The following is a 27646-nucleotide window of genomic DNA, read 5'->3' on the forward strand; positions in this document are numbered from 1 at the left end:
CTCAAATCCTTAATTGTCATTACCTTCTTTCTTTGACCTCCTCACCCCTCCCTTTTTTGTATCCTAGTTATTAATTATCGCAGCAAATCCTTTCCATATTTCATAATATTCTATCATTTCATTACCTTAATCTATTTTAATCTTATCTTACTATAAAAACCCTTAAAATTTAAAACTTAGATCTTATTTATACCAATTTCTCATAACCATAATATTCTTACATAATTTCATAATATTCTATCATTTCATTACCTTAATCTATTATAATCTTATCTTATTATAAAAAACCTTAAAATTTAAAACTTAGATCTTATTTATACCAATTTCTCATAACCATAATATTCTTACATAATTCTTTAAACATTTTTGCTAAAGCCAAATAATTTCGTTCCAACATTTTTCCAACGTTCACCAATTTTATAAAACAATCCTAATAAAAAAACCCTTTTTTTTCTTCCAATCTTCATCCAGCATCTCTTCCTCCTGGTCCCGGGTTTTGTCAGTCCTTTCTATCTCATCAATCTAGCGCATTAACCTGGTAATCTTATGTCCGAGGCCCTTAAGTCCCTTCCATGTCCCTTCCGCGGCTCTTCTTCATATTTATACCAGTATTTTCCTTTGTCTCCTGCTCCTTTCACTCATGGGAACTCCAACTTAACAATGTTTTTGACCCTTCTCAACAAATCAGCCCCTTTTCCATAGTCCCCACTAAACTCCATGTGGTATTTAAAAACATATTTCAAAGTCCCTCCAAAATTGAGAGCCCCCACAACCCCAAACATCTCACGGCCCATTGCCAGACTTGAAAAGTCCAAACATCTCTGCATAGGGGGGGTCTATCCAACCCCCCATTTCCAAACCAAACCAAACTTTATCTTTCCAAATCTGGCTTTTTCCAAGTTCATTTGTCAAATCCAAGAACTCATGTTCCTGCTGGGCCACAGCTCCCTCCATCTCTGGCGCCCAAGCTTCAGCAACATCCTCTCTCATCTGTTCTGTCAAAGCACACTCCTGATTTAAATCCTGGGTGGGCTCTATATAATTTCCCACTGCCTGTCCAAAATTTCTGATCGCATCAGTCATCAAGTCCGTCTTCTCATGTAGCTGTTCCAGTAGGGCACTTGTTTTACAGAAAGCACGCAGCAGGGCTTCTGAATACATTGTTCTGCAAGGTCTGAAGGTTATTCCCACGATCGTAATCTGTAGCAGCTGCAAGCTCCCCAATTCAGAATTTGAAACTGTTTCACAGGCTCCCTCTAGGGGAAGAACTTCTTTTTATTCTTTTCTTTTAAAGGCAGATCTGACAACAAAGTTTCCTTTTTCAGATATTTTGTCAATATTTGTTCCTTTAAAATGCGAAAAGGAACATTGGAATCACTATGTTTCTCTTCTTTTAACTATCTGTCAAAAACGTTTGTCTCTGGTCAATGAGCTTCCCAAAGAACGTCAGTCCTGACACCCCGCTCCAGGATCAAGACAGTGGAAAGTTACTATACTTTACACTCACTTCTGCAGGTTTAAACAGTCCGAAAAAAATCCCCCCTCTTCTCCTGCTTCCGAAGGGGGTTCAACAATTTTAAATGATGGAAGTTAATCCTTTATAGGTGATTTTCTGAACTCTAGTTTGCCATGTCTTTGCTTTGATCTATCTACAAAGAAACGGAAGGCTGACTTCCTCTTTAGACCTTCCTGTTTCAGTGCCAAATTAAAATAAATTTTTAAGTCCAATTTTCCTTTCTAGTCACAAATCATTATTTAGAGTCCAATTGTCCGAGATTTAAGTACTCACGGGTGATTATTTTAAAAGCCAAATTGTCCCAGGAAAAAGGCAGCGCTCTCCGGCAACGGCTGTGCGGCTTCGCTCCATGGAAGAAGCAGTTGACTCTCAGCACCACGCCACTTCCCCCTCTTCGCTCTGGAGCCCGTTAGTAGGCTCATTTGCGGGTTGGGGGGGCGCTAAAGGTGCCCGCCGAGTCCCATGGTCACAGGCTTCATCCACCTGTGATTTTTGAAAGGGTCCCCGCTTCGCCATAGCGGGAAAGACCCGTTTCCCGTGGAGCTGGTCCCTCCAGATCAGAGGGAGTCCGCCATTACCGATGGCGCCACCCCGGAAGTCCTCTTCTTTCTTTGAAGTCTCTCAGCCCCACTCACCTCACAGAGTGTTTGTTGTGGGGGAGGAAGGGAAAGGAGAATGTTAGCTGCTTTGAGACTCCTTCGAGTAGTGATAAAGCAGGATATCAAACCCAAACTTCTCTTCTTGTAGATTCTAACACACACACACACAAACACAATCACAGGTTTGGAAGGGGCACACAGTGTATCATCTAGACCAGGATTTCCCAAACTTTGGTCTCCTGACTGTTTTTGGACTACAGTTCCCATCATTCTTGACCACTGGTCTTGCTAGCTAGGGATGATGGGCACTGTGGTCCCAAAACAGCTGGGAGACCCAACTTTGGGAAACCCGGAACTGATCCTGCAACTCACAACATGGAGTTTTTATGAATGAATACAGGTGGGCTTACTTCCGAGCAAACACACACAGTTCTCTACCACCAGTTTTTCTTGGATTCCTTATACTGTTACGTTCCAAACTGCAAAAGTCCGTTTCTTATTATAATGTGGGTTTGTTGCTCCAGAGTGACATAGAGTCCATTAATCTACTGCAAACCCCAAAATATGCACCTGAATTCATCCTGCAATATAGTGACAATCTGGAAGCAATCTGTGGGGAGGGTGAGAGGGGTCTGGCATCAATAGCCAAACTCCTATTTGGACCCAGGCCTGCTGCCACTCAAGCAACAGGGGGTAAACATGATGAAAACATGCTCAACTTTTGAAACACTTTGCTTGAGAGACTTGTCTGCTGAGGCAGGGACTTGCCTAACCTGAGAGTGCTGGACAAGGCAGAAACGCTGTAATTCATTGTGAAAAACAACCTGACCTCCGAGGTCTCTTTGGCAAACATCTTCCCATCTGGCACGTCCGTTGTTAAAACACCGTAAAGAGAAATATTGGCTTCGAGATGTAGCACAGTGTGGCCCCCTTCAGAAACAGCTGGAGTGCATCAGACCAATGGGCCATGGAGCCTAGCTTTCTGGCACCTTCTGATATTCCACAAGGTAGTGGAGCCAATGAACATCCATAGCTTGCTGCTCAGGAGACAGCCAAGCTCTTGTTCCTTTCCTTTGCAGAGCAATCCTATGCAAGCTCCTCACTCAGAAGCAAGTCCTGCTTCTTCTGGGCTGGCAGTTTACTCTACAAAGGATTGCAGCCCTTTGTTTTTTTCTGGATAGATGCACGCTCTACTCCAGGCATAGCTAAGCTGTGATATTTCAATACACTGCTCAGCTACAACTCCCATGATCCCTTGCCATTGGCCATGCTGTCTTCTCTCTCTCTGTGTGTGGACATACACAATTTGGAACACTGCCGCATACGTGAAATCAAGTCAAACCGAATTCAGATACAAACTGAGATAAATATCTCCATTCAGCAGAGAAATGTCTTTAGCAGGCAAGAGAGAGCACCCATGTGATATGTCCATGGGAAGACTTCCCCTGTGTTTCTTGTTCTGCGTCCTTACATGTACTTTCCAGTGTGGTGTAGTGGTTAAGAGCGGTAGTCTCGTAATCTGGTGAACCGGGTTCGCGTCTCCGCTCCTCCACATGCAGCTGCTGGGTTACCTTGGGCTGGTGACACTTTTTTGAAGTCTCTCAGCCTCACTCACCTCACAGAGTGTTTGTTGTGGGGGAGGAAGGGAAAGGAGAATGTTAGCCGCTTTGAGACTCCTTCGGGTAGTGATAAAGCGGGATATCAAATCCAAACTCTTCTTTTTCTTCTTCCCAGTGATGTGGTGTGAAGGGAGGGAGCAGGATGGAGGTCAGAGACCATGCACATTCCGAGCAATCGCCCCTTGTGGTTATAATGCCCAGTATAACTAGTATGTGGGGACGGAAGGAGGTTGAGATCTTTCCAGCGAGGGAAGGCTGCTTTGATTCATGCTTTCTGCTCACAAGTAAATCCCAACAGTGCATGCAAGCAGCCGCATGGTGTGTGGGTCTTCTGTAAGGAGGGATTTAACAGAGGGGTTGCCATGTTGAGTGTGTTAGCTCGGCCCAGCAGAGCAGTGGCATTGCTTGGCTTCCCATTGATTTCAAAGGGGCTTGTGCAGGAGACCTTCCTGCTTGGTTGTGTCTTGTGCATGTAGGGCTGCTGAGTGTCCACCCTCCTCAAGATATCCCATCTGTTCTGCAGGGTGCTCAAGGCGGAGTGTGTGGTTCTCCTCCCCCCTCCTCTCTTGTGTGCTGTTGACACATGTGCTTCCCACTTACATGCAGGCCAAAAGCTGTGCCAAAAGGGGCGGGGGCAGAGCATGGCAGGAGAAGAACAGGGGAGTCCCTACTAAACACGTCCTGCAATGGAATCCCAGCGCAAGTGGCTCCCACAGGGGAGCTGCAAAAAGAATGTGGTTGGTCAAGGGCATCGTGGACTCAAAAAGGTTGAAAACCACTGGCCCCGTGCCAGAAGCTCGGTCCTGCCCTTACTGGTCCTGGAAGGAGCCTTTAAAAAAGTCCCATATGCTCAGAGACTTTGTGCCTGTTCATTGGGGGAAATAGCAAGCCCAGAGCACTTGTTCTTTAGATGTCCCTTTCATGAAGAGGCACGTAGTAAGACCATTGATCCCCTACTGGTGAGGCTCTCTGACCTCCCGGAAAAGCAAATATTCGACCTTTTCCTGTTAGGCAAAGATCAGAAGACGACCCGGATGGTCGCCAGATTCTGTGTACATTTCTGTAGGCGCAGACCATCTCCCAACTCAAACTAGTTCGTTAAGAAAATCCCCAAACTCGGTTCTTTGGGTGACTCTGGGTCAGCTCCCTGCGGTAGTTTATTGTTGTACATTGTTTTAAAATTTATTGTTGTACATTGTTTTAATTGTTTGTTTTCCTTCTGTGACTGTACCCCCAAGTGTGTTTTATAAGCTGGTCTCTTACCGTAATAAATTATCTATCAATCACTGGGTGACCTTGGGCCAGTCACACTTCTTTGAAGTCTCTCAGCCCCACTCACCTCACAGAGTGTTTGTTGTGGGGGAGGAAGGGAAAGGAGAATGTTAGCCGCTTTGAGACTCCTGAAGGGGAGTGAAAGGCGGGATATCAAATCCAAACTCTTCTTCTTCTTCTTCTTCCCCCGGTGCCTCCTTCCAAAGCTCAGGAAGCTTCTGACCAGCTTTGGGAGGCTCACATCCATCGCCCTCGCAAGCTGCCACCTCTGGCCCCAACTGTTCCCCCTACGGAAAATTTAACCGCATGCCACTGATGGGAAAGAGTCCCAAAGGGTAGGTGCCACCACACTATGGGTCCTATCCTGACATTGTGTGGAACTGGAACCAGTGCTGTTTTTGCAGAAAAAGATGTGCCGGAACTCAGCACGAACGCCTCCCTTGTTCTCTTACAATGGCAATGGTGCACACTTGAGAGGTGCTGGAACCGAGTTCCAATGAGTTCCAGCCGAACAAAAAGTGCTGTGCTGAACAGACTCAGTGGAGAGCATTCTTTATATCCAGGCTTCCTATTCAATCCCTGGCACCTCCAGGCATGGTTTGGGAAATCCTGTCCTGCAAACTTCAGGAACTTCTGCCAATCAGTGTAGACCAATATTGACCTAAATGGACCAATGGCCTGACTCAGTAGAAGGCTGTTTCTTCTGTTCCTTATATACCTACGGTAAAGGTAAAGGGACTCCTGACCATTAGGCCCAGTCACGGACGACTCTGGGGTTGCGGCACTCATCTCACTTTATTGGCTGAGGGAGCCGGTGTACAGCTTCCGGGTCATGTGGCCAGCAGGACTAAGCCGCTTCTGGTGGACCAGAGCGGTGCACAGAAATGCTGTTTACTTTCCCACTGCAGCCGGTACCTATTTATCTACTTGCGCTGCATGCTTTCGATCTGCTAGGTTGGCAGGACAGGGACTGAGCAACAGGAGCTCACCCCGTCGCAGGGATTCGAACCACCGACCTTCCGATCGGCAAGCCCTAGGCTCTGTGGTTTAACCCACAGCACCACTTGCGTCCCCCTTATATACCTACCCAATCCCTTTTTTGCTAGATGTGCCAGGGATTGAACCCAGAACCTCGTGCCGTTGTCTCTTCTTTTCACATCTTCCAAAAGTAACCCGAGGAAGCAGCCCCTCGCATCACTGCATCCAATTGCCTCACCAGTCCAGCATAGCAGGCATGCCTCCCTAATGATCCTTCAGCACATTTCATGCTCAAAATATTACTTGGCACCAGAGACAGTAATCGCTCCTCAGATGAAGCGGCACAAATGTCTCCTTGCAGCTGATGTGATTTGTGGGATGGCCAGTGCTGTGTTGTCATTCGGGCCTCATCCACACTGTGCATTTAAAGCAGCATCATACCACTCTCAAGACTCATGCCCCCCTCGAATCCTGGAAACTGTAGTTTAAGGGTGCTGAGAGTAGTTAGGGGATTTCGCTTTCCCTCACGGAGCTGTAATCCTTGGAGTGGTTTGACAACCAATCCCTCTTCCCGGGAACTCTGGGAACTGTAGTTGTGTGAGGGAAGTAGGGATCGCCTACCACACTCTCAGAACCCTTAACAAACTATAGCTCCCTTTAGCCCAGAGATGGAAAGAAGAGAAAGTCTGTACCAGAGAAGAATGGCAGACTAAAACGATGGATTATGCCGAAATGGCAAAAAGGACCGGAAAGATCAGAAATCAGGAAGACCAAAAGTTCAATAAGGAGTGGGGGGAATTTATACTTTACCATGGAGACCATTGTAAACAGTCAAAATCATTAGCAGGACTGCAATAACACTTGCAATGTAAAAAGAAACATAGATACAATGGAGATTTAAAAATTGGACTACCATAAAAGAAGCAGTAAAGGTAAAGGTAAAGGGACCCCTGACCATTAGGTCCAGTCATGGCCGACTCTGGGGCTGCGGCGCTCATCTCGCTTTATTGGCCGGGGAAGCTGGCGTACAGCTTCCAGGTCATGTGGCCAGCATGAGTAAGCCGCTTCTGGTGAACCAGAGCAGCGCACGGAAATGCTGTTTATCTTCCCGCTGGAGCGGTACCTATTTATCTACTTGCACTTTGACGTGCTTTTGAACTGGGTTGGCAGGAGCAGGGACCGAGCAACGGGAGCTCACCCCGTCAAGGGATTCGAACCGCCAACCTTCTGATCAGCAAGTCCTAGGCTCTGTGGTTTAACCCACAGCGCCACCCACGTCCCATAAAAGAAGCAGTAGAAAAAGATTAATAATGGAACCCACGGAGGGGTGGAGGGAAGCCCAAAGATTCATGGGAATCTTTTTCTCTTTTTTTGATTATGATGAGTGCAAATTTTAACTTGTAAAACCAAATTAAACAACAACAACAACAACAAACTACAGCTCCCTGGATTATTTGGGGGAAGCTGTGACTCTTTAAAGTGGTACAGATATATATAGTGCAGATATGGCCTCTCCCTGGGCCTGCTTCCATCCACTTGCTTCCCACCACCTCCTGAGCCCAATCTCCCAAACCGCCCAGAGGAAGAATGTGTGATGAGTGAAGGCTGCTGCTGTATCTCGCCCTTGGTCACTGCATCAGTGCTCAGGGAGGCCAAGTGAGCAGGAAGCGATAGCCAGGAGGAAGGGCAGCAAAGCCAAGAGATGCCAGGTGTGAGCAATGTGTGTCTCCTGCAGTGGCATACCCAACAATTTTTCTCTGATGCAAAAAGGGATGTCTATTCAACAACAACAACAACAACAGTTTTACCATTTATACCCTGCTCATCTCCCTGGGGTGCTCCAGGCATTCTGAGCAGCTTCCAACATATATATAAAAACTTAAAACATGAAAAAAAAAACCAAATCCCTATATAGGGCTGCCTTCAGACGGCTCAGGGGTGGGATAACTCCATACCCTCCAACATTCCTCCGTTAAAGAAAGGGACACCTCAAGGAAAAGCGGGACATTCCAGGATCAAATCTGAAACTGGGACGGCTTCTGTAAATCCAGGACTGTCCCTGGAAAATAGGGACCATTGGGAGGTCTGCAGTGATGGAAGACTCGGCAGCCTGATAATGGAGCAGGGAGGAATTTCCTTTGGGAAAACGGTTAAATACCCCTCCCCCTAGTGCTGCTCCCCTGCATCAACTAGAGGGTTGGACTAGATGACCACTGGGGATCCATCTGAACACTACAGTTCTACAAGTACATGAAATGTTATTAGACCACAACTACCACCATCTGTGAGCACTGGGCATGCTGGTGGAGACTGAGGAGAATTAAAGTCCAACAATATCTGGAGGGTCACGGTTTTCCCCATGCCTATGCTAGGCATTAATTCAGAAGCCAGTCTTCCCTTGCTTGCGTGTTCCAAACAATCTTATAAATTTGGGCCTTCTCCCCCTTCACAAACAAGCAAGTTAATAAAGACATTGTTTATTGTGTTATATTTTTTTATTGTGAAAATCCAGAGATGTAAAACAGCAAAACATGGAATTTCCTAAAGGGAGTCGACCGAATCAATAATGTAACTTCAGTGTATTATACAGAACTGTTTTCCACATGCAAGATTCTAAAGGTAACATACCAAAATAAATGCTATGATATAGCTTGGAAGGCTAAAACTAGCTCTGTTTTGTACAGTGCTTCACATTTCAGTCCCCGGACGTAGAAAAAGAATACAGCCGCAAGAATGCAAGACAGCTTTAGGAGCCTATCAACCTTCCAATTTTCGGTAGACAGATTTGTGGCCATTTTAGAGCGATCCTTTGCAACCGTCTGGAATGTTAAGGTCAAGTCCCTGTGTAAACCCCAACACTGAGATTGGATGCCACCTGTCCTTTAACCAACTCTTAGGTCTGTGTTGGCACTGGCAATGGTGTAGGAAGGGGGGTGCGGTGGGTGCGGGCCGCACCGGGTGTCATCACTGAGGGGGGTGCCAAAATGGCAAAAATATGTGTTTTTGAAAAAATAACTGCACCCACTACACTTCTTACCACCACTGCAGGAGCACTCTCACCTCGTGTGATTTCCAGAAACCAGAAGCAACTTTGCAGACAGAGCGCAACCTTTATGGCTAATAGCCTTCAACAGCCCTCACCTCCATGAATCTGCCTAATCCAGAGGCGTAGGTAGGTGAGGCAGGGGGCACTGGGCGTCACACCGTGGGGCCTGCAGCGTGCCTGAGCCACACGTCTCTCCTGAGAGGGAGGTGGCGGGTGGACTGCCTGCAAGCCCTGCGCTGCTTTTTTGAGCAGCTTGGGGCTTGCGTCTGCCCACCTCAGCCGCCCTACAGGGGCTGCAGAGAGGCTCAACGCTGTTGAATGGTCTCTTTAAATTTGAAGGTTCATTATTGTTCCACAAGATGCGTATTTTTTTAAGGGCCAGAGCAAATAACGTGACTTAGTTTTACAGCTGTGAAGCAGTATAGCAGGTGCTGTTAAGTTATGTTAATTAAGCTGTTGAGTATAGTATATAAAGAGCAGCACCTAGCTCTCTCAGTACCCTGGTGGTTGGGTCATGCTTATTGATACATATAGTGTAAAAGGAGTTTTTGTTTTTGTTATTAAAACCTAGTTGAAGTTATTTTTGAGTTCCTTGTAATGTGTGTGTGGTCTCCCCGGCACGCTTTCTGCAGTGCAACTAATTTGCAAATAGCCAACAAACGCAGCACGCCTTGCCTTGGCTCGCCCTGCTCCCATGGGCAGCTTGCCCCATCCCTATGGCCTGCTCGCTTCGCCCCTGACTGCAGGGTGTACACCCTGCCCCGGGCACCTGAGCACCTAGCTACGCCACTGGGCACTGGGGAGCTTCTGATAGTGGAGGCACATTTTCACTTATGGATGTTCCTTCCAGATTGGTTGCCCTTCTTGCCGCCACATGAAGCATCACTGGCAGAATCAACCCCGCCTTAAGGGTGTGTTCACATTACTGCCTTAAGAGCACAGCGAAGTTGTGTACCCCCGCTGTGTGTTTCACAGCTCTCCCTCCTCCCCACAGCTGTTCACCTCAGCACAGCTTCAATTCATTGCTGAACACGCCAGGTGGGCTAGAGACAAATTAGGAACTGCTAGAGGACTCCAACTGGTGTGAAGCTAGTTTGAGAAACAACGCATCAAACAATAGTACCGTATTTTTCGCCCTATAGGATGCACTTTTTCCCCTCCAAAAATGAAGGGGAAATGTGTGTGCGTCCTATGGGGTGAATGCAGGCTTTCGCTGAAGCCTGGAGAGCGAGAGGGATTGGTGCGCACCGACCCCTCTCGCTCTCCAGGCTTCAGGAAGCTATCCGCAAGCCCTGGGAGCCCGGCGGGAGTTCCCGCCGGGCTCCCAAGGCTTGCGGATAGCAGCCTGTTCTGGGGGCAGAGGTCAGGGGAAGCTTGGGCTTCCCCCGTCCCAGCCCCACGCCTGGGGAAAAAAATAATCCCCCCCTTTATTCCCCCCCCAAAAAAACCTAGGTGTGCCCTATGGGCCGGTGCACCCTATAAGGCGAACAATACGGTATTTTGTAATGATGTTCAGGATACATACAATACATACACGTCTGGGCCAACATTGTGTGAACACAGATTTGACAAAGCGGGAATGTGAACACAGCCTAAGAAAAGAGAGAATACTGCTAAAACATCTCCCTGCAGCTCTAACATGCTTTGCAATATTATCAGTTCCTACAGATCATTACAAGCATTATATGCATTTCAGGGTCGCCCCCCCCCCAACAAATTGTTTGGCACCCTTTATACTCGCACTCCAGTATTTTGGTGATTCTAAGCCAGATCGCTTCTCTCTTCTGGGCCAAACATGGGGATGTATTAGCAGAATGCGATTGTTTGCTTGGGATCACTCTATAAAGGCCTTCGTCCATGACAGTTAAAACAAAAACACACAAACACACCAGGCACTTAATGCTGCTTGCATTCCGTCCTATTAGAGCCAAGTCTTAAAAATACTTTATACCATGGGATGTGCTGGTGTTGTGGTCTTTTTTTATTATTTTGAGGGGGGAGGGAGAAGAAAGGGAGAACAGAGGGCACACTATTGCTTGACTGCAAATGCATTTTAGCAGGCCTCTGTGCCCATTGTATTGTATTCGCTAACAGTCCTAATTTCCCCTCACTTTCCACGATTGTTCCATTTATTTTAAAGCAGTGTACCAGAGCTGTATTCTACAACTTACTCTCTCTGCTCATGTGCACTCAAGTTCCTTGGAAGCCAATTATTCTCAGTTTTCAAAATATCTATCTAGCTATATATATACATACATACATACATACATATATATTTGTATTGGAAACACTATAATTAGAGGCGTTTTTTTCAGCTGGAAGGTGAGGTGGGTTGAATTCTTCAGCTGATAAGCTGCTGCAGAGCGTGAAGACAGATCTCACAGTTTTGTCACGGAGCAGAAAACTTCCATTGTTTTTGAACACATTTAGGACTGACTTCCTCCGCTATTGAAAGGCCAGTAAGAACGTTTGCTGTAAATGAAGAAGGGAGGAAGCTTCATCCCGATTTTTCCTCATGAGATTCAAGTTTGTTTAAATACAGATATTTGTTTATTCCCTCAGTTCTTCCGACACATTATGAATAGTCCAGTCACAGTTTTGTTTTGAAAAAAATAGTACAGTATCGGCTCAAGAAAATCTTGTCAGAAGAGTTTACCATAAAGAGGAAAAAAACATTGGAGAAAATGACAGAAGGTTCCTTGACGGACATCACTTTCACAATCCGTGAGGACAATTTAGGGGGGAAACAACGGATTTGAAGGCACGAGAATAAACATCAAGAAACTTTAGATCATCTGAATGTGAGACAGCCACAAACAGGGTAGCAGTACGCTAAGAGCGAAAACACACTTTGGTGCCCAGCTGAGAGACAAACGATGGCAAGAGATCCCAAACATCAATGACTCTTACTGAACAATACCAGTCATGGGGTACTACCGTTCAAATAATAAACCCAACGTTCACATTTTGGACGATGATAAGGGAGGCAGGAAAATTGATATTACAGACCTCTTTCACAGGCATATACAAAACAACAACAACATCCCCCATCCCTCAGATATGGCACTTCAAATATCAGCTGCAAGTGAATCAAAAGGTGGAATATGAGAGAATAACTCTTTGTTATTTAAGAGTTTGTTCTGGTGACTGACAGCTAGACAGATCAGTCCAGGGCCCTTACTTATTTGCTGACAAACAGTGTACTCAAAATTGGCTGAGGCTGAAACCTGGAAGCAAAAACAGTAACAGGAAACACAAGGTTGAGGCCAGCTCTTAAGGCATTGCCTAGAGCAGGCATGGCCAAACTTGGCCCTCCAGCTGTTTTGGGTCTACAATTCCCATCATCCCTGTCCACTGGTCCTGTTAGCTAGGGGTGATGGGAGTTGTATTTTTTTTTTTTTGAATGATATTTATTAAAATTTCAGAGACAAAAAATTACATAGTTAAAAATAAAAGAGACAAGGAAAAATATATATTAAAAAACAACATACAAAATACAAAATATAGAAAAAAAAGTTAGAAAAAACACTTAAAAACAGATTAATCCTTCCGTATCTTACATTTCATTTCCTTGCTTCCCTGACCTCCTCTCACCTCCCTTTTTTGTATTCCAGTTCAATTGGTTAATTCAGCAATTCCTTTCCCTCTTTGTTTTTGTCTTAGTCCTTTAACTGGCCATTTTTTCACACACCTTTATGACATTGCTGCTAGAACCACTAAATTTCATTCTAACATCATTCTAACATTCATGGGGTGATGGGAGTTGTAGTCCCAAAACAGCTGGAGGGCAAAGTTTGGCCATGCCTGGCCTAGAGCTAATGGATTTCGTGTACCTATGCACTCGTTTCATGTAAAATGTAAATTTACCAGCCAAAGTCTCAGAACCTGATCTGGTTCACATTGGCTGTTATCTGCCACTATTGTCTCTCGGACTATACTTAAAAGAAATGCTGAAGGGTCTTAATATCTCCTTGTGATCTCTTCCTAAACCCTGCCTCTTTAGCAAATCAATAGTTAAGGTACTGAAGGCCACATCAATTAATTTTCATTTAATTAAGTGCACAGCAAACACAGGGAAAGGTTGGGGCATTGGCTGGGATTCACCTTGTTATGTTAATGCTTGCCTACATCTGTCTGTCTCTAGCACAATTTTCACCAGCACCAGTGCAATTTTAAAACACAGACAATTTACACCGATATTATAGTGTCAATGGCCAAGTATGCAATTGTTTTTTTAAGATTAGGGTGTCAGTTTGAACACTGAATAAATAGTGCTGTTGATAGCTAGGAGGCAATTTGTCTCTGCAGATTTTGATGATGATGATGATGATGATGATAATAATAATAATAATAATTTACTGTTGGTACTGGAGAACATGAAAAGCACAAAATTGCAATGCATGGAATATAAAATTGAAATGGCAGCATGACAATTATGATGAAGATTTAATGAACTTAAATTTCTAATCCATCTGATTCTGGCACTGCATCCAGAAATATGTTGTTCAGTTATGCAAAAGGAAGATTTACACATTGGAAACATCCCATATTTTGTAAAATACTTGCCATGAAAGTCCTATCAGCATGTTCTATTTACCACTTGCACAGTATCATAAATATGTGCCCCCAATCCGCCTCTCTCTCCATAAAGAAGTAATTCCTATATTAATATGGCATTGCTTCCTTCATCCCGTAAAGAATGCTTTGTAAATGATGAGATGATTAGTGCTGGGTAGGATGGACTTTGCAGAAAGCAGAAATAAGCCCAGGCAGATATTCTAGGGTAAATTTTTCAAAAACAACTCAGTCATTTAAGCAGCAACTCCACTCTCACCTGCCTAGCAGTAGGCCTGTTTAGACCCCATGGGATTAGCTTCTGAGCAGAAACATATAGGATTGCGTTGTAAAAAAACCCCCCAGCTTTGTGGTATGTGGAAACCAAAAGGTTAACAAAATGGATTTTCCAATAATTTTTTTAAAAATATGAATTTTAAGATTTATTTCACAAGATTTACTTGGTTCTGTCAGAGCAGGGTTTCCTGAACTTGGATCTCCAGCTGTTTTTGGACTGCAGTTCCCATCATCCCTGACCACTGGTCCTGCTAGCTAGGGATGATGGGAGTTGTAGTCCCAAAACAGCTGCAGACGCAAGTTTGGGAAACCATGCTGTAGGGGGCATTTTGATCAGGGGTGGCCAATGTGGGGCCCTTCAGCTGTTGTGGACTTGAATGCTCATCAGCCCCAGGCAGCATGCCCAACAGCTGAGGAGTCCAAAAATATCTGGAGGGCATCATGTCGGCTCCCCATTACAGATTGGCCCCCAAGGTCATTCAAGGTCCCTTTCAAATATGATTCTATAGGGACGATCAGTTCTGTGCTAAGCTCTATGCTGATCCCATTTGGGGGCTGGGTGGGAGGGAGCTCTGCCTCAAATCTCCCTTTCTCAAAACCAGGGTTTCCCAAACTTGGGTCTCCAGCTGCTGTTGAACTACAAAGGAGTTTCTACTCCCTCAAAATTAGATTGGCAGAATAAAATGTTAGAATATGCAGAGCTAGTAAGATTGACAGCAAGATTCTGAGACCATACAGATCAAATATTTAATAGAGTGTGGCTTGTTTACAGAGAATACTTAAAAGAACATTGTAATAATCTAAGTTCTTTGGCAGGCCTCGATTGATTTCTGTGTGAAATAAGAGAAATTTACAAAATTAACACAACCGAATAACCTAGGAGAGATAGTTAAGTGTGCACTCATAATGTAAATTAGGAATCAGAATGGGGGGATTGGAAGTCATGTTGGAATTCATGACATGTGAATTCATTCTTTTCTTTTCTTTTGTAATGAGTGTTAATCTTGGATTGCCTTTTGTTGATTGTTGAGTATTGTTTTGTTTTGTATTTGTATTGTATTGTTTTTTTTAAAAAAAATAAAGCATTAAGAAAAATCAATAAAAAATCAATCAATCAATAAACTACAAATACCACCATCCCTAGCTAGCAGGACCAGCGGTCAGGGATGATGGGAACTATAGTCCAAAAACAGCTGGAGACCCACATTTGGGAAACCCTATTCCCTTAGCTGCTAATTTTGTTCGCAACCCTTGCTACAGGCACCTAATTACAGATGGATATGAGCCCTAAGGAAGCACAATGGGTAAAGTCAAAAACTAGACTGCAAATCTTTCTAAAGAATATGGTGATAATATTTGTGCAAAACACAATGGTGAAAGCTGTTGCTGATTTTTGTTTTAAATGCAACTGAATTAATTCTTTTAAGAATGTTCAATGTTTTTCATTTATTTGTTTAAGGACAACATTTCAAGGAAGGATTTGCTGAACTGGCGCTCCTTACAGCAAGTTATCTCCTAACATTATTATGTGTGTTGCATGCCCACCAGAACAGCCTGTTTTGCCGCCAGGGAAACAATGAAGCAAGGGTCAGAAAGATGTACATCCAAGTACATTCTAAAAAACACCAGTGCTGATAGCTTCAAGCCAATACGTAAAACAGAGCTTTTGAACATTTCCCCCCCCCCTTACAAAAACAAAACAGAAGGAAAAATGGTTTTGCACAATACATGGCAATAAAGGAACTAACTGATTTCATGCTTTTTAAAAACAACAACTGTGGAATACATTTCAGACAAAGTTAAGCATTTGGAGGGGTATTTCAAAAAAGTTCGATGCAGGCCTTGTTTGCATGTCACAGTAAACCATGGTTTGTGCTTTACTGTGAATGGGTACATTGCTCGTACTTGGCTCCTCCCTTTAGTGTGAATGAAAACAGACTATGAAGGCTTGTTGTGATTTGTGAATGTGAACCACACCCTGCATTTGCTTATCTCAAGAAGCCAAACTTCAGGTTTCCTGAAGTCCTGCTTAGGGAAGAACAAAGCGAGAGGTATTTACTTTTTTCAGGGTAAGCCATAAACTACAGACGGCTACCCTGCCACCCTCCAGATGTTGTGGACTCCAAATCCCAAGGTCCCCATCCCATGGTCAGGGATGATAGGAGCTGTAGTCCAACATCTGGAGGATTCCACTATAAACCATGGTTTGCTGCGACATGAACCAGACCACTTGCTTAATTTCCTGTTGAAATTAGTGAGATATACAAGTGCTTAATCTTGCCAGGATTGTGGTCTATTGTCTTCATTGTGATTTCTCTCTTGGCTGCATCCCATGAAGGATTGGCTGGTGTAGTCTTAAAGATAGCTATTAGGCAATGGGAACAACCTACCAGCGAAGTCATGAAATCCTTGGCAGGTTTGGATTTATGCCAGCTTAGTCTTTCTGAATTTTTCTGGGGCTCAGCTAATTCAAATCCAAGGATTTAGGTTTAATTAGTTTGTGGACTTGGTTCTTAGGAAACTTTTAAAAGTGAGCCTCTGTTTTACTGCATTCCACATGAATTTCCGTTATCCCAGTATGGCATTGTGGTTTTATTTTTTAGTTTCTCTGATGGGGAAAAATGCAAGTATTTTCTTTTTGAAGGCAGGCAACGCCACATACTCAAACTGTGCTAGTTATTGGGTCTGTTTTCTGACTATGAACAAAAGACAGAGGGGCAGGCATGGGAGATTGGAATTGGGTGGTCAGTACTGGAATATGTTGATGTCAAAACTGACATCTTTAGTAAACTCTAGTGTGAAGGCAAATCTTCGAATGGGACAGTGGAACTACATGTCATAAGGAACCAAGGGTTGCTGCCAAAACGAGCAATAAAACACCCCTTACAGCTAGATGTCATAATGTCATGCATGTCTGGAATCTCAACAGCCAGTTACGGAAAGACGGAAAATGCACAAAACAGTGGCATCCGAAATAGGCCACATGTTTTACTGCACAATGTGGAGGGGGAAGGGGAATATTTAACATAGGTGTAGTGGTATGGAGTTACTCGTGCGTAAACTGTCCCCTTTTGGGGCTTGGCTGCCTGGGTTAAACCGTCCTGACTGCACAGCCCATCTCAGCGTGGCTGCCTCAGTCGCTAGCAGAATCTGTCTGTGGGCGTTTCTTAAACCTTTGCCAGCATAAGAGTTGTTTGACTCCCAATCGTCTCCGCCTCTCATTGTGCGGGAGTCTCCTGCGCAAGGAGGGCATGGGTAGTGGAGGACCAGGGCTCTCTTCACTGACTTCCAAAGAAGAATCCCGGAGCCCTTCCACCTCTTCTCCCATTTGCTCTCCTGGATCTTTGGTGTTACGCTGATTTCCTTCCCCCTCCATCAAGCTGTGTCTCCCCCTAGTGCTGGTACCTTCCCCTGCAGAATCGGAGAGCCTCTCCTTCTCCTGTTGCTCTGATGTCAGTTTCCTGACAATAGGGGTTCCACTTTTGGAAGCAGACTACTTTTATTTTGTGCAACTGGTGGTTCCACACTGAAATTTATCTGTAATAAACATGTATATGACTGCAAAATTTGAATTTCACTCCTGGAATCCACCCTACTCTGCTTGAGCAGATTCTATTGGGATGCTTAAGCCTTTTACCCATCCAACCTCAAGCGAGGGAACAGATATACCACAGACCTTTCCACTTTCAGCTGTCTAGGCTTGTGGCTTTTGCTTTTTTGACATGGAAAGCCCGGCGAAGGTTGGGCAATTATCTGGATGCTGTGATTTCCCTTCCCCCAGATTTTCTTTCTTAATCTAGCCCCCAGATCTATAAAGCACCAGTTACACAACTGGAGTGACAAAATCAATTAACAATCTACTAAGCCCTTCCGGCTGAGTGGTCACCGCCAATTTGCGGAGCGGGGAATAATTTGGAATTGATTTTTTTTCTTTTTCTTTTTTTTTAATAGTTAAGTTCAGTAAGAGTGCAAAGGTTCTCAGAACTGGGAAACCTATATGGGATGAAATCTTGTTTAAGCCTTACTGAGTGAAACTGATGGAACGAATGGTACCTTAACAGCATGGGAAGCCTCTAAAGTGCATATCCTTCCTGTGTTGCCCTGAGATCATTCAGGAAGAGCTAGCAATGAAGATTCCCCACACGTGAACCCTCATTCACGCTGAAGCCACTTCAGAGGCTCTTCCCACCTGCTCTGAAATGAAGGGGCACTCACATTTGCCTCTGAGCTAGAAATTATAACAATTACATACCACCTTTATCCTCAAGGTTGTGTATGTGGTTGTCCTCTTCATTTCATCCTCACAGCAGTCCTGTGAGGGAGGTTAGGCTAAGAGATGGTGAGTGACCAAAGGTCACCCAGTTGAGCTTCATGGCTGAGTGGGGATTTGAACCCTGCTCTCCCAGATCCTGGTCTAACACCCTAACCATTACACCACATTGGTTCTCCATGTTAACAAGACAGAGTAAAGAACTAGCAGGTATTTCACCCTCCCAAACAAGTTTCTTGGGGATATTCTGTAGGGAAACACAATGTTTGAGAAACCTATGACAACACTGTCCTGTTGGTTGCTCATGTTCAAGACCAAGAGGCATAGCTTCTGCCTAACATGGCAGCGAGCAGACGGTCCTGGCACCATGAATTGCACCATAAATCTCTAGCTGAAAGGAAAAGAATCTAGGGGGTGTGAGAAGAATGCTGCAGAGATTCTGGGAGTTGGAAAGGAGTATTAAATATTCTGAACAATTGAAAACTGCCCACCTTTTCCTAGGCTGAGGGGGAAATAGCGAAGATCTGTGACATGGTTTACTAGTGAGACGGAATGGTTTCTAGGAAACTGTCGCCTGTTCTGAGACATCGAAGCAAGGGATGGAGAGATAAGACCTCTGAGAAACTTTGAGAGTCAGTTCTGCACCAAGTCACAATGGAAGAAAACAACAGTTGGGAAGTGAAAGAAACAACATCATATATGGACAGAAGGAATCTCTATGGACCTAACAGTTTTCTCACACAGGGCAGAATAAAGATAATAGTTTGAGTTCCTCACTTGAAGCTTTATAAATTTGTATCTTATAACATCACGAATGGAGATCATTAATTATGTAGTTGTTGACTAAGGGATTATTACAATAACTGAAATGTAACTGACATAAATTAAGATCATGGAATGCAGTGATATAAGATCAGAAATGCACCCAAACCACCATACGGGGAGCCACTTTAACTAAAATGTATTAATTGGAAGTTGATTGGCATTTTGATAATTGTACCATTTGGGAATTAATTGTTATTGTTATAATTTGGCTACTTTGGGGGGTATAGTGGAAAACTAATTAAAAAAAATTATACAGTGGTGCCTCGCAAGACGAAATTAATTCGTTCCGCGAGTTTTTTCGTCTTGCGGTTTTTTCGTCTTGCGAAGCACGGTGTCGGAAAAGTTTTGGAAAAGCTTCAAAAATCACCAAAGTCTTTAAAAACCTCAAAAAAGGCTACCACACCGCGTTCTATGAGTTGCTCCTTGAAGTCAAGTCGCAACTGTATTAACGGTTTTAAGAAAAAGGAAACAAACTTGCAAGACGTTTCCGTCTTGCGAAGCAAGCCCATAGGGAAAATTGTCTTGCGACGCAACTCAAAAAACCAAAAACCCTTTCGTTTTGCGAGTTTTCCGTCTTGCGAGGCATTCATCTTGCGAGGTACCACTGTATATAAAAAAATAGTTTTAACAAGGCTGCACAATAATCTCTCATGCCCTCTCTACATTGCTGCTGAAAATCCAAACCATTTCTCTACTTCTGTGTTACATGGAAGTATCACCTCTAAGATAAAACATTGCAAAATACAAAATTGCAACCAGGGGGGTGGGGGGGAAGGACAGAAAGAGGAGACCCATTAAGGAGCAAATAACAGTCAAAATCTCACACTTAACAGAAATTCTGGCACCCACTGAAATTTCTTGGGTATTTCTGAAGTTCTTTATACTCCAGTTTGAAGGACCTTTATCGTGTCTGGGATGCCAGAGGTTTCCAGAGCCTTCAAGAAGAATGCCACCAGCAGGCCTTTTGGCACACTGTAACCATATATGTACAGATTAACCTTGTCCAACTGGCTTACCCTCCAGATGTTTTGGACCACAACTTCAATCAGCACAGCTGGGGCTGATGGAAGATGTAGTACAAAACATCTGGATGGCCCCAGGTTGGCAAAGGCTAGCATGTGATTGGTACAGGACCCCTAAGGGCTCTTTAGCATGTGAGGCAAAGGGGGAGGATCATCTTTGGGGTGCCTCCTTTTGGCAGGCGTACTTGGAATACCACCCTAATTGCAAGGGGATATCCTCTTACCACCGCCTCAGAGAGAGTCTATCATTTTAAGAAAACCAGCTCCTTTGACTCTCTCAGCACCAACGCAACCTGATCCAGGTACTTGGGAATATTTGCTACATTAACACACAGTTGTTGAAGTTTTCGTTATCGACATTGTTAAGACCTAGTTGTACGTGAAAGGCGTTTGCAAAGGGTTTGATGCCTCCCTTCTCTTCCGCCTGCAAAAAGCTGCCACACCGTTGGTGCAGTAAATTGGCAATCTCACATTGTGCTTCGTTTTTAAGTGCTTATGTTGTCGTTTGGCAACAGACCGGAGTGGCTTCTAAGTAAACGTAAAAGCTGCACGTGTCGTTTGCAGAGAACAAGACAGCTCAGATGTGATGACTTACTGGGCATACAATACACAGCCGTTACTCTGCCCCCCCTCCCACCCACCCCCAATCATTATATCAGAATCTCAAGCATCAAAGCTGAGCTCCTGGGCTTATTTTCTACAGATTTCTGTGCACACACAGAAACAAATGGTTACAAACGGACACTCGTTGCCTTCCCGACTCTTTCAATCCAACACAGAGGAAGCAGCAGGGCGAACGCAGCAATTGGGGCGCCTGATATTCTGCATCATGGACTGGAAAACACTGTGCTGCCTCCCTTTAAGTTTTCTATTTGAAGACGTATCCGAAGAAACAGATTTCCGGGTCTGGCTGTTTTGGGCCTTAATCAGTTTTTCGTGTTCTCTAATCTGCCTCTGTAAGTGATTCTGGATGGCGACCCCCAACGACTCGGGGTCAAGGGAGGCCCCGTAAACCTCCCAAGTCATGCCCTGCTCGTCCCACACGACATCCCGGACGCGCTTAGACTGCTTCAGGTGCCCTTTGCCCTCTGCAGCAGATTTTCCTTCCTTCTTCTTCTCGCCCAGCTTTGGCAAGGGCAAAGCGGGAGAGGCTGAAAGATTGCCCTTCTCTCCCTTCTTAGTTCTGTTGCTTTTGGTTCCTAGGCCAGGGCCAGAATTTCTACTCAACCCAGACTCAGCTTCCAGATTCTGAATGCCAAATCCTCCTGCCTCTTTTTCTGGAAGCTTATCCTGCTCAATTTTTGCTGTGGCTGGGGCACACACAGTCGGGGGCGCAGTAGCCACTGCTGGAGTGTTAATCGTCCCCTGTTCCTTCGGACTGAGAGGGACGGATTTCCCTCCCCCCTTTGGTTTGACGTCCACGAGGAGGCTAGCCGGAACAGTCTCAAGACTCCTAACCGTCTCAGTGTGTAGCTGCTCTCTGCAACCGATATTGGGAGTGCCACCAGCGGTGCGGAGAGCCTTGTCTTGTTCAGATATGCTGCAGGAGGCTGGAGGCGTCTGTTGGCTTTCTGCAACAGAGGAGGGTCCAAGGTGCTGAGGTTTGCTATTGATTCCTGGCAGAGCAGAAGGTGGAGGTAGCTTGGTTTCGCTGCGCGTGGGGTGCAGGGAAGCGCTGCCATTGACAGTAATCTGGTCAATCGGTGCTGTCTTCAGCATAACTGAAGCGTCCGGCAACTGCTGGGAAGCATCGCTGCGATGGCTGGCTGCATTTGCTGTTTGTGCTTCTGTCACCTTGGACGACGTTTCTTGCAAACCGCCAGGGCAGGGATACGTCGCGTCGCCTGACAAAGTCGAGTGGGCTGTATCATGAGTGCCTGCTGTGCCCTCTTGAAGTTTGACAGCCTGAACTGCCAACCCCTCGTCTACTGCAGCTGCTGCCTGGATATGGGCTTCAGTCACGGTGGCAGCAGACACAGCTGTCTGGACAAGCGCCGCAAAGTCGTCGACGATTTCCGATTGCTCCTTCCCGCCAGCTCCTGTGTAAATAATGTGCAACTGCTCTTGCTTCTGTGTTGCCTGGGGAGGCATGTTTTCCCGTAAGAACGCAGCAAAGATGCTTGGGCTGGTGGACGCTGATCTGCTTTCCATGCTGGCTACGGCCTGCACCCCAGCATCCTGATGGGTCTTGCTTGCCACCTCCCCACCTGCAACCTCCCCACTCTCAGGTTGCACCATCATGGTCCCTGTGTCCTTGAACTCGGAGGACTCAGGCCCTACCTTCTCTGCAGCCTTGTCACCGCATGAAGGCTGTGGTGTGCTCCCAAGGCTGGGTTTGGGGACCATCTCTGGTGCAGTTCTTGAGCCAGACTCGGAGCCTGCCTCCTTTGAGCCCTTTGGCTCCGCATCCAAGCAACCGTGGGCCTTCAGCGCAAGATCAGAGACAGGCTCCAGTTCCTTTGCTGAGTCTGGCACCTGCGTCACTTCAGGACCAATCCTTTCACCCACAATTTCCTTTGTGGTTGGAGCAGCTTGCTGGGCATCTGAAGGAGGAGAAGACCTGCCATGAGCTCTGCTCTCTGTGACTCTGCCACCACCACCTCCAGGCAGAGAGCTTGCCTTATCTGCTGCACTGCAGAGTTGCCCTCCAGCACCACTTGGCACAATTTCATTGGCCTCCTGGGTAGCAGGTGCCTTGACTGCAGCATGTTCTTTTGCTGGGTCCTGGCCTTGAGTTCCAGCATCACTACTGCTTTCCCGCTCAGAGTTATTCCCCGGCTCCAGAACTGCTAGGCAGCCTTCTTTGGATGGGCTGGAGGACCCAGGAGAAAACATTCTTGGTTTCCCAGTGTCATACCCACAGTGCCGTTCGCCCGTTGCAGCATCAGCTTCCACCCCGCAGTTCCCTTCAAGCAGGCGATCTCCAGTGGGTTGCACCTTGGCAGTGAAAGGAAATCCATTACTGTTGCTCTCTATGCTCGCTTGCTTGTACTGGTGTTTAGAGGACTGCAACCTTTTCAGGTCGTTTTCCTCCTCGGAAGCGGTGACCAGTGGATGCTTGGCAGACCTCAGAGGATCTGGTACAGTCCCCATGGGAACGCAATGCGTTGCAAGGCTCCCGTCAGCTTCGCCCAGCTTCTGGCTGAGAAGGGCCTAGGCGGAGAGAGGTGCGGCCACAAGCAACTCTTCCTCGCAGCTGGTCTGTTAAAGAGAGACAGAAATATTTACAAATTCAGATATAAAGCAATGAAAATATCCAGTGTAGGCTCTGTACCCAAGCAGGTTCAAGATGGGGGCAGTGGAGGCTGGACCATTAAGCCAAGCAGGGCACTGTGCCACCCACTCACCCTGCCTGCCTTCCCACATGCATCCAGTCCCACTGTCTGCTAGGTTCCTTTTCTTCAAGGGAGGAGGATGGCGGCAAAGATAGAAATAGTTGGCTCTGCTGGCTGCCACTGAACGAGGGGTATTCCTCCAGATAATAATAATAATAATAATAATAATAATAATAATAATAATATTGTATTTATATCCCGCCCTCCCCAGCCGAAGCCGGGCTCAGAGCAGCTAACAGCAATGAAAGTAACACAGCATTCTAAAATCAATATTCTCAAATCAGTTCAAAATCAAATGGCAACCACTGGGCCAGAGTTTTACGAGGATTGCCGAAGGAGGGGGTCAGACTGTGCCTTGGATGTTTTGGAGTACAACTCCCATAAGTCTAGTCAGCACAGAGAGTGCCAAGGTTGCAAAGTCTGACTTTAATTTTTACACAGAGATTCACGTGAGCAAACTCAGGTGCCCTTTTCTATTTACTACCTGGAAGAGCCATTCCTGGGGGCCGGGCGCAGGGCTTTACATAAATAAGCAGTGGGTGCTTAACTTTCCCCCTACTTCAAATTAATTACCCCCCCCCCCGGTTGCTTTTCCCTCCATGAAGTTCTTCATACATGTTTGGAAGGGTAAACATGTGTGGGTAAACACCTGCAAGGAGACAAAGCAGCTTGGAGGGTGGGAAGACTGGAAGCACAAATGCAGAAATGGATGGAGAGAAAAGGATAAAGCACACCCTCCCCCTTGCTGCTTCTCCACACAAAACTGTCCCCTTGCAAAGTTGATTTTGGAGGGGGTGAGGGGAGTGGACAGGGAATGTGTCCATTGGGCTTTCGTTTCACACAATGACACATAACATCCAGCTGGGCTATCATCAGGTGCTTCCCCCTTTCCATGCTGAGAAAAGATTGAAAGCAACTTTAAGCAGGACATCCGCTTCATGTGGAAATTATCTCAGTCCGGGGGGAAATACAGGATAGGCTCCAAAGAGCTACCACCTGGCTTTGGCGTACTCAAAAGCCTGGCATGCCCAGTGGACTGCTCGTATTTTGATCAGGAGACCCCATGGCCAATCACCACCTGTTTTCGAAAGGCCCCTCAGTCTTGAAAGCAGTTTGCCACACAGCTTGGGAGTTCCAGAAAAAGAAGCCCAAATCTCCACTGGGCTGAACAAGCCTTTAGAGCCTATCCATAATGTACAATCTGGTTCTCAGGCAGTGACCTTGACCACATTTGCAGGAGAGCTTGCCCAACATTTTCCCTCTAGGGTTTTTACTAGGTAATAACGCCTCTGGGAAGAGATTCTTGGCATTGTGATATTAACACACCTCACATTCAGGTTTGGAGGGTTTGGCTTATTGTGTAATCTGCTGTCAGCAATCCACCAGCTCTGCTAAGATTGATTTTGATAAAACGCACAGAGAACAAGAGCCATATTATGCCAGTACAGAAAGGAGCCAGGAGGAGGTTGGACATCCAAGCCAATAAACATATCCCACTAACATGCAGGGCTATGCTTTAAGATCCTTTAAAACACACCTAGTTAGAATGCCTACATCAAATACAACTGCAAGAGCTTGAATTAAACCAATTTGCTTCTTGGTTATCGCTGAATATTGCTTCCTTTTGCTGAAGTTCCCAACAATTACAAGATCTTTCTAAGTACGTAAAATTGCTTCACATCTCTTCCCCCTGTAACTTTCCAACTGTGGGAAGGCTTCTAAGGCTGCCCTGGTTAAGGGTGGAGTTCATTGAACTCCAGAAAAACAAATGCCTGAACATTCGCCCCAGGCTCTGGAACAGGCTTTCCCAAACTTAGGTCTCTAGCTGCTTTGGGGGTACAAGTCCCATCTTTTCTGACCACTGGTCCTGATGATGGGAGTTGTAGTCCAACAATAGCTGGACACCCAAGTTTGGGAAAGTCTGCTCCAGAACAAGGCTGAGGGATGCCACATGAATGCTCTTTCATGCTAAATTGTTTGCCTTCAGCAGTGTGTCCAAACTTTTTTCAAAGAGGGCCAGATTTGATAAAGTGAAGGGCTGTGAGGGCCAACCAATTGTTGACCTTTTTTCAGGATTGACGTTGTTGAGCTTTTTTATGATTTTACCATTTTACCCCAAAGTTGTTGAGCTTTTTATAAGGGTTTTGTTGCCACATGGGCCAGATTTAACCAACCGGTGGGCCACATTAGGCAAACGGTTGGACTCCAACTCCCATCAGCCTCAGCCAATGCCCAGGAATGATGGGAGTTGTGGGTCTACAGCATCTGCAGAGCTGTAGGAAACCTGCTACAGTTAATTCCAGTGTCTCAGTGCTAGATGGTCTTGGTCAGTGTTAATTTTCCTCTGTTGGCTAAGCATAATGATTTATTTCCTTTAAAAAACAAAACCAAACCATAGTGCTGATCTTCAAAGAGGATACTGCGAAAAGCAGAACAGGGAAGGAGCAGCCTGATGGGCAAAATTACACCATGTCACAAAGGGGCATAAAGAAGGAGAGAGAAAAATACAATGAAGTACAAGCACCTACTCTCAGAAGAATTGCAAGCTGAAAATTTGCAGTGTTTATAGCCCAAGTCAATAACCAGAGGTTTGGGTTTTTTAGAAAGACGGTCAAAGACTGCTTTTTCCAAATAGCTGAATTAAAGTGCAAGTGTTACAGCCAAGGCTTCATACAAATCCAAGCCCATTCTCATAACTCTTCATGTACTGACCTCTTCATTCAAAAGAACGGCTAGGCAAGGCCATCTGTCAGCAAACAAATGGACAGTTTCTCATACATGGGCTCCAAAAAGAGGAAACCCTTTGTTGAAGCAACTTCCCTTGCAGTCTCCGACAATTTCACTTTTCTTCTGGTGGCTAGGCATAAACACTTCAGGGTTGTGGAAAAGAAGTGCTGTGATGATTTAGTTCCCAAATCTCAGCTGGACTAAAACATATAAAAGCCTGGGGTTTAAAATCTGAACTGCAAGTGCCATAGAAGCAGTTATATAAAGCTATTTCACATTGAAGCAATGTATTAAAAACCTCCCCACGTTACCACCAACATCCACACGGACTTGTTTCATGGAGAAAGTAAGAAGAATTTTATACATGGTGAAATATACTCGGAGTCCTGTAGTGATTTCATGCTCTTTATTGCAGCTTGTAAAACAGTGATGTTTTGCCCCCCAAACCTCAGGCTTTTATATACATTATTTACACAATGAGTCCCATCTGATTGGCTGATTCTGCTCCCCTCCTGGAGCCTGATTGGTCTTTTCCTGCAGGCCAATCAGTTCTTGCATTCTATGATCCTACTAGCCTAATAGGCTGATTAACTTCCTCCTAGAGCTTGATTGGTCTTCTCCTGCAAGCCAATCAGTTGTTGCATTCTAGGATCCTACTTGCCTACTGTTCTAGGATCCAAGCTTAGTACATAACACATGGTAAGCTGCTTGTGAGTTCCAAAAGCAGACCAGGCCAGGTAGAAGAAGAAGAAGAGTTTGGATTTGATATCCCGTCTTTCACTCCCCTTCAGGAGTCTCAAAGCGGCTAACATTCTCCTTTCCCTTCCTCCCCCACAACAAACACTGTGAGGTGAGTGGGGCTGAGAGACTTCAGAGAAGTGTGACTGGCCCAAGGTCACCCAGCAGCTGCATGTGGAGGAGCGGAGACGCAAACCCGGTTCCCCAGATTACGAGACTACCGCTCTTAACCACTACACCACACTGGCTCTATAGCCCTGACTCCTTCAATACTCACACACTAATATATGCATACTAAGAGTAAATAATGCTACAGGAATCGTATGGACTGTGAAAAGGCTGACTGGGGGGGGGGGGGAATACCCTTTAGCAACTAAATCACAGAATCATAGAATTGTGGAGTTGGAAGGGACCCCAAGAGTCATTTTGTCCAAGCCCCTGCAATGCAGAAATCTCAATGCAAGCATCCATGACCGATGGCCATCCAAACTCTGCTTCAAAACCTCCAAGGAAGGAGAGTCTGCAACCTCCTGAGGGAGACCCTTCCACTGTCTAACAGCTCTTACTGTCAGAAAGTTCTTCCTGATGTTTAGTCGGAATCTCCTTTCTTGTAACTTGAATCCTACCCTCCAGAGCAGGAGAAAGCAAGTCTGCTCCATCTTCCATGTGACAGCCCTTTAGATATTGGAAGATGGCTATCATATCTCCTCTCGGTCTCACCTTATCCAAGCTATTCTGTGAAGACAATACAGCGGTGCCTTGGAAGTTGAATGGAACCCATTCCAGATTCCATGTCCGTTTGAAGCTGTGTCGGACGTTTGGGTTCCAAAGAACGTTTGCAAACCACA

General features: G+C 45.5%; 1 protein-coding gene and 2 long non-coding RNA genes across 3 annotated transcripts in view; 1 reads left to right on the forward strand and 2 right to left on the reverse strand.

The window, feature by feature from the left end:
* Nucleotides 1–27646, reverse strand: part of LOC310686050 — a 317292-nt gene that overhangs the window by 255010 nt on the left and 34636 nt on the right. The gene's annotated exons all lie outside the window — the stretch shown is intronic.
* Nucleotides 12787–19229, forward strand: LOC310686019. Its single transcript, XR_014515645.1, has 2 exons — nt 12787–16911; nt 17353–19229. It is a non-coding gene; the product is annotated as an uncharacterized lncRNA (long non-coding RNA).
* Nucleotides 19590–27646, reverse strand: part of GPRIN3 (GPRIN family member 3) — a 40801-nt gene continuing 32744 nt past the window's right edge. Inside the window, exon 2 of the mRNA XM_083458704.1 lies at nt 19590–23199. Within this exon, the coding sequence (XP_083314830.1) occupies nt 20764–23091 (2328 nt within the window). The 5' untranslated portion in view covers nt 23092–23199 and the 3' untranslated portion in view covers nt 19590–20763. The remainder of the gene's footprint in view (nt 23200–27646) is intronic.

Source organism: Podarcis liolepis (assembly GCF_965112155.1).
Source record: "Podarcis liolepis genome assembly, chromosome: 9".
In the NCBI taxonomy this organism is placed as follows: domain Eukaryota; kingdom Metazoa; phylum Chordata; class Lepidosauria; order Squamata; family Lacertidae; genus Podarcis; species Podarcis liolepis.